The 10464-nt window shown below is 64.4% G+C and overlaps 1 protein-coding gene and 1 long non-coding RNA gene across 6 annotated transcripts; one reads left to right on the forward strand and one right to left on the reverse strand.

Annotated features, from left to right (window-relative positions):
- Positions 1-225: 225 nt before the first annotated feature.
- On the forward strand, positions 226-10312 carry TMC8 (transmembrane channel like 8). 5 transcript variants are annotated; one of them, XM_032321887.1, is made up of 16 exons: positions 226-593; positions 1066-1425; positions 1635-1783; positions 2137-2286; positions 2564-2646; positions 3139-3275; positions 3531-3678; positions 4040-4210; positions 4515-4654; positions 5988-6111; positions 6381-6478; positions 6646-6829; positions 6991-7121; positions 7213-7371; positions 7779-7857; positions 9899-10312. In XM_032321887.1, the coding sequence occupies exons 2-16, from the start codon at positions 1265-1267 to the stop codon at positions 9905-9907; spliced, it is 1923 nt and encodes a 640-aa protein (XP_032177778.1). In that variant the 5' UTR covers positions 226-593; positions 1066-1264; the 3' UTR covers positions 9908-10312. The 5 variants fall into 5 exon arrangements, with proteins under 5 accessions (XP_032177778.1, XP_032177777.1, XP_032177775.1 ...); XM_032321886.1 differs by lacking the exon at positions 9899-10312 and adding an exon at positions 8366-8882 and having other exon boundaries at positions 227-593; positions 7063-7121; XM_032321884.1 differs by lacking the exon at positions 9899-10312 and adding an exon at positions 8366-8882 and having other exon boundaries at positions 228-593.
- On the reverse strand, positions 6104-7846 carry LOC116578041. The gene is made up of 2 exons (XR_004280706.1): positions 7756-7846; positions 6104-7559 (listed from the first exon to the last, which is right to left on the reverse strand). It is a non-coding gene; the product is annotated as an uncharacterized LOC116578041 (long non-coding RNA).
- Positions 10313-10464: the final 152 nt, after the last annotated feature.

Genomic DNA, 10464 nt, shown 5'->3' on the forward strand with positions numbered 1-10464 from the left:
GATGGCTTGCCTCGCTGGAACGAGTGGCACCAATCCCTGAGCCCTTACAAGAGGCCAGGCTCTAAGTGATAAGAGCCAGTGACCAAGGCGGGATGTTGAGGATTACCGCCAAGGGCTTCTGAAGCAGCCCCAAGTGATGGGGTCCACCCATTCTGTCACTATCAGCTCGCTCTCACGAGGACAACCTGCCACCGGTAGATAAGTGCCCCTCCCCCCACCTCTGGCTTCGGCTCCCCAGGCACAAAGGGACCGGTAGGTGGGGGGAGCACGCTGGAGTGGCAGGGAGGGACCGTGTGACACCACCCCACCCCCTTGCCAACCCTGACCCCACAGGCCTGGAGGCTGCTCCTCCATGCCCCGCCCTTCCCCCCACCCCTCCTGCCTGCCCCCGCATGACACAGGAAGTGTCGGCCCCAGAGAAAGCAAAGGAAACTGGGGGGGGGGGGGTGCGAGAAGTGGAGGGGGAGGAGATGGCGGGAGAGCTGGGGTTCCTGTCATGTGACCCCTCCCCCGGTTCCCTCACCGTCCCGCCTAGCGTGGAGGGAGCCAGAGCAACGAGGGGGCTCCTCCGGGGACTTGGTCCCTGTCCCCAGGTGAGCTGGTGCAGAGTGGCTGGAGGAGACAGAGCTTGAGGGGCTGAAGTCCAGAGAGAATCAGGTGCTGGGACTGCTGAGGGGTGGGGTCCCCTCCGGAGTCTGGGGCTGTAGCCACGACTCCTCATCTGGGGCCCCTGGGGGGCAGGCAGGCCCAATCCTCGGGGCTGGACCCCCGGCGGCAGACATAAGGGGGAGGGTCCCAGTACATCCAAACCCCACAGGATACTGGATTCTAGGAACTGTCAGGGTTTGGGACAGGGGCCTGTTCCCACTGGGAGAATTACTATGGCGAGAAGAGCCAGAATTATCTTGACCCCAAAGGCCTGTGGCGACAGGTGGCAGGTGTGACCTGGCTGCAGTAGGCCTCGGACCCCATCGCATTTCTCTGTGGCCACACCTGGCTTTGTGTTTGTCTGGGACAATCCCATCGCCCCATTACCTTTGGATCTTTCTCCCCACTGACCAACAGGAAAACGGAGGCCTCCGGCAGGGGGTTGCTTTGAGATGTGCCTGGGGACCCAGCCCAGAGCTGCTCCAACTGAGTTCTTTTCTTCACCTCTGGCTGTGCCAGGGCCAAGAGCTTGAAGCTCACCCAGCAGGCGGCCCACGTCCCTTCTAAGAGGTGGGGATTGCAGCCCGGCGCCTCCAACCTCAACCCCACTGCAGAGATGCTGAGGCAGTGGTCAGTGCAGTCCGGCCAGGCCCTCATGGAGCCCGAACCTGAGCCAGGGGTCGAGGAGCTGTGGGAGCAGGAGATGGAGCGGCTGTGGTCCTCCCAGGCTCAGGTGCGGGAGCTGCCCTACGCCATGGTGGACAAGCGCTTCATTCGGTGGGTGCCTCCCCCCCCACCCCGCCTTGGGCAGGACCCGCTGGAAGCCAGATGGTGGGGGTGGGTGGGGCACCACCCAGAGGATGCACCGGTGGGATGGGGTGAAAGTCACCAGCCGTGGGAAGATGCCTCTGGCCCCGGGCATTGCTCTGCCTGGCCCGGTGGGCACAGCGGGTGACTCAAGGACGCCCCACCACCACCCCACCCAGGCAGCTGCGGGAGCCCAAGGGGGTGAAGACCTCTTGCTGGCGGCGATGTCAGCGCAGGTGGCGGACTGTCCGGCGGCGCCTAGGGGAGGCAGCGCAGCGGCTGGCCCGGGGCTTTGGGCTCTGGGAAGGGGCTCTCTACGAGATCGGGGGTAGGACCTGCTTCCCCCCCTCCACTTCCCCCCCCATCTCCCTTCTCTGGAGGCTCAGGGTCCGGTTTAGAAACCCGAGGCCACCGTCCCGCTTGCCATTGTCCCTCCGGCCCTCACTGAACAACCCCCGGAACAGGGCCCCCCATCCTTTCACACCCCTCCCGCCCCCCCACCGAGGCGCAGAACTAGGCGGGTGACAGCACCCCCAGGTGGCTGTCGGAGGTACTGCTGGCCACTGATCCGCGGTCTGGCGGGGCCTCTGGTTACCCGCACCCTGCCGGCTTGGTCAGCCCTCGGGTTCCCAGCGGGCCTGGCCTGGTGCGGTTCTGAAGGCCCCGCTGCCCTCCTCACAGGCCTCTTTGGCACCGGAATCCAGTCCTACTTCACCTTCCTGCGCTTCCTGCTGCTGCTCAACCTTCTGATCCTGCTGTTCACGGCCAGCTTCGTCCTGCTGCCCCTGGTCTGGCTCCGCCCCCCTGACACCGGCCCCTCCCTTAACTTCAGTGAGTGCCCAGCCTCCTCCCCCCCCAACAATGAGGTCCTGGAGGCCCTCCTGCACCCTGGGGACCCTGAGGGGCTGGTCCAGGGCTCAGAGTGCTGGGACAGCATCGTCCTGCTCGAGGCCAGCTCCGGGACTCTCCCCGACCGTGCCTTGTGCGGCACCCTCCTCGGGTCCTGCTCAGGCCTCCCCAGATGGGGAGTGCTATGGAGGAGATGGGGGCAGAGCCTCACCTTTGCCTTGGGGACCCTTCCCTACTGCTCCCCTCTCCCTCCCGACAGCCCTGGAGTGCCCTGGTGGCCTCCAGCCCCAGACTGGTGTTCCCAGATTCCACAATCGACTTTGGAACATTTTAACCGGCAGGGTAAGTGAGCTCCGTCTCGGCGATGCATCAGGAGGGCTGGGGGACCCGGAGAACCGGCCCCAGGGGACCGCCGTCTAAGAGGACCCCCATCCCTTCAAAGACATTGGCTTCGAGGGGGACAGTTTTACATACACAGGCCGGCGGGGACAGTGATGGGGTCAGAGAGAGGCTGAGGCCAGTATGCACAGCCCAGGGCCATGGTCCTCGGTACCCAGCTGGGGTGGGCCGTGTGAGGACGGAAGGGAAGAGTGTCCGGGCCTGTGGGATAAGCACCACCCCACCCTCGTCCCTGGGTGCCACGGAGAGGTCACCGAGCAGACTCCCGTATTCCGGTCCTCGCTCTTCTGTGTGGCCTCGCTCTGGGACTGTGACGTGGTGGGGATGCTCTCCCTCCCTCCCTGCCGAGGAGTCTGTGACAGTTAGAGAGCCCAGACACGGGAAGCACTTAGCACACAGCCCGCCTGACCTGGTTGTCACCGTCCACACCCCCAGGCCTTTGCGGACAGCTATCTCTTCTATGGCGCCTACCGGGCGGGGCCGGAGAGCAGCTCGGCCTACAGCATCCGCCTCGCCTACCTCCTGAGCCCGCTGGCCTGCCTGCTGCTCTGCTTCTGTGGGATTCTGCAGCGGTGAGAGCAGAGCCCCTGCCTGCTTCTGGCTCTTCCCTGATCACCCCTCCCTTGGCTTGGCAGGAGGGCCCCGGCCTGGTTCCGGCAGGCTCATCAGTGGTTTCACGGCCCCGATTGTGTCCCCAGGGGCAGAGCTCAGGGACACCGGCCCCATATCCCCACCCCTGACCCCAGGCTGCACCCGGGGCTGTCCGGGACTTCCCACCCCAGACCTGGGTCCCTCCCCCATGGGCCCTTGCCTCCTGCTCCCTCCAGGATGGTGAAGGGGCTGCCCCAGAGGCTGTTCCTCGGCCAAGACTACAAGTCGCCTGTCAGTGTCAAAGTGTTCTCCTCCTGGGACTTCTGTACCCGGGGACAGGAAGCGGCCACCATCAAGAAGCATGAGATCAGCAACGAGTTCAAGGTGTGTGCAAGGGTCTGGTGTGGGGACATGGGTGTGTGCACGAGGGCATGAGCGTGTGTGACTTTGCGCGTGAGTGGGTGTGTTTTGGGAGTGTGCGCACACGTGCGTGTTCCAGCCAGAGGCGGGGCTGTGCCAATGTTTGGGCATGAGCCCACCCACCCCGTGCAAGGGGGCGTGGTCTACATAACACCGGCCTCCGCCCCTCACCTGCACCTGCCCCAGGGTCACACCAGCCTCGCCTGGATCCTGGCAGCCCGTCTCCCCACGAACACCGACCTGGACCTGACCGCCTCCCCACTCCACGCAGCACACTGCTGGCCGGGGAGAGACCCGACCATCTGTGTCCCCACCCCCGTGACAGGTGGAGCTGGAGGAAAGGCGTCGGTTCCTGCTGGTGCAACAGGAGACCCGGGCCCAGAAGGCCTGCCACCTGCTCACCCACCTGCGGGTCAATGTCCTCATCGGTCTCCTGGTGGTTGGGGCCATCAGTGCCATCTTCTGGGCCACCAAGTACTCACAGGACAACAAAGAGGTGCCAGGCCACGGAGATGCGTTCGTTTAACCCTGGCCAGAACTTTGGGGGGGGACAGGGTGGACCCACCTGGCAGATGAGCAAGCTGAGACTCAGAGAGGTAGTCACAGGGCACCTAAGGTCCAGACGGGCCAGACCGCCTGCACCCGTGGTACCCCCAGCCGGCATGCTGTCGCTGGGAACAGTCCGTGGGTTCCTGGTGCCAGGCCTGCACCAGGGGACACTTGAGGGGGCTGTAGGGCATGGGGGTGCTGCTGGGGACCCTCCGGTCCCTGGGCACCCCCTTACCTGCTTTCCCCTGCAGGAGTCCCTGTTTGTGGTGCTCCAGTACCTGCCCCCTGGGGTCATCGCCCTGGTCAACTTTCTGGGGCCCCTGCTCTCCGTCTCCCTCATCCAGCTGGAGAACTACCCACCCAACACGGAGGTCAACCTCGCCCTCGTCTGGTGAGTGCCACCCTTGGGCGTGATGGGTGGGGTGGCCGTGTGGAGGGTCAGGTACGGAGTGTGCTGTGTCCTGCTGTCCACCTGGGTTATCGCCTGAAGCTAGGGCACCCGAGCAAGCGAGGGCTTGCAGGAACTTCCAGAAAACACCATCTCGGGAGCCTCCATCTAAGGTTTTCCGGCGCCTTCCATCCAGAGCCAGCCAGCAGCCCGCATCACACACCAGCCATTCAGAGAGGCCAGTGACAGAACAGCCAGAGGGGGTCGGGAGCTAGCTCCGCACACAGGGAAATCCGGAACATGGGAGGTCACCCCGTGACAGCCTTCACATGACCTGTGACGTGGGGACCATCCTCCGCCCCATTTGACAGATGAGGAAACTGAGGCTCATGGGGTCAAGTACCTCAGCCGAAGGCAAGCCCACCATGCCTGCTGGGTGCATGTTTGGTACAAGCCCTCCTCCAGCCCCGTGCTCTGCCCTGTCCCCCTGCTCAGGACCAGGATCCTGCCTTGGACTGGAAGCCCCTCTCGGAGCCTCCCCTCCCTCCGCGAACCCCAGTTCTGCTTTTCTGTCTGCCACGCCCCTCCCCCCCCAATTGGCTCTGTCTGCTTTGCCTTCTGCTTCCCGGGAGCAGAAGCTGTCCAAGCCCATTCAGCTTTCCTGCAAGGTGGACTGTGGTTTGAAGCTTCATCTTTGGAGAAGATGGTAGCACATGCACGTGGTAAAAAGTTCAAAATGCTCCAAAGGATGAAAGAGGAAAAAATCAGCCCCCACCTTCCCTGCTTCCCAGGCTCCCTCAACAGAAGACCCACTGTTCCCGGGCAGACTGCGGTCGCCTGTCCGCTCTGAAAGTCCAGCCCTAAATATAAAGGGCATGTGATGGTTGGGGGGGCTAGCCATCCCAGCCGGGTGGCCCGGTGTGGCAGCGTCCGGGGGCATGAGGCTCGAGTGTGATGCGTGAGAGCTGCGAGTGCGCTAGCGCGTCAACAGGCACGGAAGAAACCTCGCCTCTGCTCGAAGGATGCAAAAGGCTCATACAGCAAAACTCCAGACTGAGTGTGGGTGGGGGAGGGTAGCTGGACTCCGCAGTGTTTCCCAAAGTGATTTCAAAACAGAGCCCTTCTCTCCTGAATCATCTGGAGACCAGGATTCTGGGGAACACCCTCTGGGAAAGATGGCCACGGACAGAGCAGGTGGAAAGGAGGCTGGGCTCTGGATGTAGAGGGAGCTGGACCCCGGGGAGACGTGATCCCAAATAGGGACGGGCCACACGCGGACCCTGGGTGGAATGCGTCCGAGCGCCTGAGCCCCGCCCCCGCCCCGCCCCGCCCCCAGGTGCGTGGTGCTGAAGCTGGCCAGCCTGGGAATGTTCTTCTTCTCTCTGGGCCAGACCGTGCTGTGCCTCGGCAGAAACAAGACCAGCTGTGCGTCCTACGGCTACAACGCCTGTGATTACCAGGTGGCTGGTGGCTCCATCCAAGCCTGTCCCTCCCGCCCCTCTCCAGGGTCCCCTTTGTGCGTGGGCAGCACACCTCCAGGGGGCACCTTCACAGCACACCGCGCGCTCGCTGTGGGGTTTCCCTGCTCGGATCTCACCCCGGAGGCCCGGGTTCTAACTCAGTAGCCATGTCAGACTCTGGCCTGGCTCCGCCACCACAGGGCCCCCCACCCCGCGGGTGGGGGAGGGGCGGCTGGGGGCCAGGGGTGACAGGTCCCCCTCTGCTCCAGTGCTGGGAGAACGCGGTCGGGGAAGAGCTGTACAAGCTGAGTATCTTCAACTTCCTCCTCATGGTGGCCTTTGCCTTCTTCGTCAGCCTGCCGAGGAGGTGAGGCCTGGGGACACCCACGGTGGGGGGGACGGGGCTTGTCTGGGGGTGGCCGCTGGCCGAGCCAAGGGTGAGCGGTTCTTCCCATGGGTCTCCGTGGAAGCCGGTGGGGCGCGGTCGGTCCCTGGTCGTGACTGATGTGGTGCGGGGACGCTCCCCGCCCCCAGGCTGCTGGTGGAGCGGTTCTCGGGCCGCTTCTGGACCTGGCTGGACCGGGAAGAATTCCTGGTGCCCAAGAATGTCCTGGACATCGTGGCGGGGCAGACGATCACCTGGATGGGCCTCTTTTACTGCCCGCTGCTGCCCCTGCTCAACAGCGTCTTCATCTTCCTCACCTTCTACATCAAGAAGGTGAGCGACACCGGCTGGGGAGGGGGCGTGGAGCCCCTGTCAGCGGGGCGGGGCTCAGGCCCCGCTTCGGCCCGCCCCCTCGGGGTCCCTTCCCCGGGCCTCGGGCTCCTTGGCATCTGCGACTGGCTAAGGACCCCCATTTGCCGTTGCTTGCCCCCCAGTACACCCTCATGAGGAACTCCAGGGCCTCTCCAAGGCGGCTCCGCGCCTCCAGCCTCACCTTCTTCTTCCAGCTGGTGCTCCTCCTGGGCCTGCTCCTGGCCGTCGTGCCCCTGGGCTATGTGGTCAGCAGGTGAGAGCGGCAGAGGCGCCTGCGGCTGGTGGGCAGGGAGCTCCTGCCCGGGGGCCCTGCTGCCAGCCCTGCCCTGGCTCTCTCTCCCCAGCATCCACTCCTCCTGGGACTGTGGCCTCTTCGCCAACTATTCGGCCCCCTGGCAGGTGGTCCCACAGCTGGTGGCCCTCCGGCTGCCGCCCCCTGCCCAGCGCGCCCTCCACTACCTCGGCTCCCACGCCTTCAGCTTCCCCTGCCTCATCCTACTCAGGTGCCTCTCAGGGCAGCAGGGGCCGAGGGAGGGCACACCTGGGAGGGGGCCCTTCCTTCGATGGGCACCCCCGGGCAGTCTCACGGGACCTCACGGGAGCCAGACGAGGACAGGCAGGGAGGCAGGGTCCCAGGGGCGGAGCGTGGGCCCAGAGGCAGGTAGGCCTGGACTGCGCCTTGGGATGTCACCTGTAAAACAATGCCCATGTGATGGGGAAACACAGTGCCCCCTGCAGGCGCGCTGAAAACCTGCCCGGAGCGGGGAGGGGCTGCCCGCGGGAGGAAGGAGGGGACAGACGCAGGGGTCTGCGGGGGAGAAGAACCCGGGAGGTGTTTTTGAGAAACTGAGGTGGGGGGAGAGAAAGGTGGGGGAGGGGCCACTGACCTTGGATCTCCGTCTGTCCAAAGCCTTGTCCTGACCGTCTGCGTCTCCCAGTCCCAGGCCAACGCCAGGGCCATCCAGGGGCTCCGCAAGCAGCTGGTGTGGGTGAGTGTCCGCTGGGCTGGGGAGGGGCCAGACTTGGCCCGGGAGTGTGGCCTCGGGCTGGCAGCCCCCTGACAGGAACACGGTTGGTAGTCGACAGCATGCTACAGCAGTAGCATCCCCTGGCGTCAACTAACTGCGCGGCTGACATTTAACTCGGGCTCTAGGTGGCGGGCGGGGACAGAACCCTAGTGGGGGCGTGGTCTCGGACCGGACGGGGGCGGGACCCTGGAGGGGCGGGGCCTCCTTGGGGAGGGGCGTGGTCTCTGGCTTGGCTGGGGCGGGACCTGAGGGCAGACTGGAGGCGGAACCGTGGCGGGGCGTGGTCTCCGTGTGGAGGCGGAGCCCGTGGGGCGGGGTGTGGGGGCGGGGTTTGCAGGCGGCCTGGCGGGGGACCCGGGACCGCGGACCGCGGAGCCGCCGCGGCCGGGCGGGCTGCTTGTTCCCGGATGGCTCCTCGGAGGAGGCGCCGCTCGTAACCGCCCGCTCGCTCCCCGCCCTCTCCGCACAGCAAGTCCAGGAGAAGTGGCACCTGGTGGAGGACCTGTCGCGACTGCTGCCCGAGACGGGCTCTGGCGGCTCTGTGGGGCCCGAATCCCCTCCCTCCCGAGCTTCCCGCCCGCGGTCTTTCTGCCCTGGATTTCCGTGCCCCGGCTCCCCGGGCCCCAGGGCCCCTAGGCCAGGACCTTGCCTCGAGGATCCAGCCAGGCCAGGAGGTGGCCCTGTCGCCGCCCCTAGATTCCGCTTCCCCAGCGTCTCGGAGCTGTAGCACCCACCCCTTCCTCCTCCCCGAGCCTCCCCAGGGCCTGACCTACCTCCCTGCAGCCAGACTGTCCCTGGCCCCAGGCTCCTGCCTCCTGGTGAATGATGCTCTCAGGGGGCCCTCCTGCAGGCCGCGGGAGAGTCCAGGAGCAGCAGAAAGAGAATATGGGAAATTGTATTTATATTTTTACCTCAGTCCTGTAAAGTTTCAATTTTTGTTGAATGTTTTATAATGTACTTAATATATTACATAGTCATACAACAGAGTAACCCCTGAATGCAACTTACAGATACACATTTATGGGGGTGCTCAGAAGTGCCCCCACTGTGGGGAGCACCACCACAACGTGTCCGGGAAGGGTAAGGCCTGGCCACGGTCAAGCAGACCGGCGCCGTGGATCTGCTGTGTTCTGAGTGCACATGGGCCCCCACAGCCTCCTGGGGCTCCTTCTCCACCTGTGAGACCCCTGAGCCCCGCAAGCAGTGCTTGCGTCAACCAGCAGCAGAGCGGATCCTGGAATTTGGCTCTAGCATGCCCACAGCATGCCCACAGCATGCCAGGAACGCCCCTGACCCTGACCCTGACCCTGACCCTGACCCCGGGGGCTTCCCTGAGTCTGCAGAACGGAGGGTCCAGGGCCAGCCTCTTCCTGGCAGGATTCCTCACTATCTATTCTAACCCAGGACCCCACATCAACAAAGTGGGCCTCCTCAGGCACCCAGAAGCCCCTGCCTCTGCTGTGGTTCGCAGCCTTAGAGGACTGGCCTTGTGCCGAGGCTGCCGAGGTGCTCAGCCCAGGTGCGGCCAGCAGCCAGGCATCGGGACTCCCAGAAGCTGCCAGGTGACTCTCCCCAGCGGCCAGGGCTGAGAACACTGGCCTGAAGAGCTGTTGGGAGGGAGGCACAAGAGAAACCCCATGACATGCTCTCCAAGCCTCTGTTTCCACCAGGGGCCTGGCTCCTGGCGGGATTCCCAGTCCTTGAAGGCTTGGCCGGCCAGGCCTCTCCCACGGCTGTTCTCTCTCCCTCACCCCGTGTCACATGACCCTGTCTGCCTGTCAGCAACTGCCGTGCCTCGTTCCAGGGAAGCACACAGTGCGGTGGGCTCAGCTGGCCGAGGGCCACCGGCCTGTCCCGGGTGAAGGTGGCCCATACTTTTAGCAAGTGGCTTAGGGCCAGTGTGTGGCCCCCGCCTGCCGCAGTAGCAGGAGCTGGGAGCTTGGCAGAAATGCAGATTCTCAGGGCACTGTCCCCCCTCCCCCACCCCGACCTCCTGACACAGAAACTGTAGGGGTGAGGCCCAGCGCAGCAGACATTCATGGAGAACCAGCCAAGTGCAACACCAGGAGAGGACAAGCTTGAGGAAACCAAACTCCAGGCCTGTTTGCTCTGCTGAAACATGAGGCAGACACCACCCTCTTCTGAGCGGCTGCGGGGATTAAATGAGCAATTACATGTCCAGTGTCCGGACATGTGCCTTGAGTCATGAGGCTTTATTATGGCCTGACTCCGTACAATCCAGGTGACCAGGACCCTCGTGAGTCCTCTCCTACGTGCCGCCTGTGGAGGGAAGGAGCAGAATAGCCCAGAGGACCAGCCCCCTCTGCAAACATTCCAGGCTGACGCACAGATGGCGCTGGGGCAGGGTGACACCCGGTCCCATCCAAACCTGCGAGGGATGTCTCGAGCCCGCCCACCGCGCTCTCCTCTGCCCTGCTCCCCAGATACACTGACGGAAGGAGGAGGCTGCTCAGCGGCCGCCTGAGCTCAAACCCCATCCCCTGGACACAACATGGAGGGGAAAAACACAAGTTTTAGCAGCCTAGACGATCCCTCTGTCTTACAGCC

The sequence above is a fragment of the Mustela erminea genome, chromosome 18 (assembly GCF_009829155.1).
Source record: "Mustela erminea isolate mMusErm1 chromosome 18, mMusErm1.Pri, whole genome shotgun sequence".
Lineage (NCBI taxonomy): Eukaryota > Metazoa > Chordata > Mammalia > Carnivora > Mustelidae > Mustela > Mustela erminea.

Bases quoted from the DNA above. Each gene is read 5' to 3' on its own strand.
- TMC8 (XM_032321884.1), top strand. From the start codon at position 1,265: ATGCTGAGGCAGTGGTCAGTGCAGTCCGGCCAGGCCCTCATGGAGCCC. The intron at 3,276-3,530 runs GTGAGAGCAGAG...TGCTCCCTCCAG, and splicing joins TTCTGTGGGATTCTGCAGCG to GATGGTGAAGGGGCTGCCCC. The intron at 7,858-8,365 runs GTGAGTGTCCGC...CTCTCCGCACAG, and splicing joins TCCGCAAGCAGCTGGTGTGG to CAAGTCCAGGAGAAGTGGCA.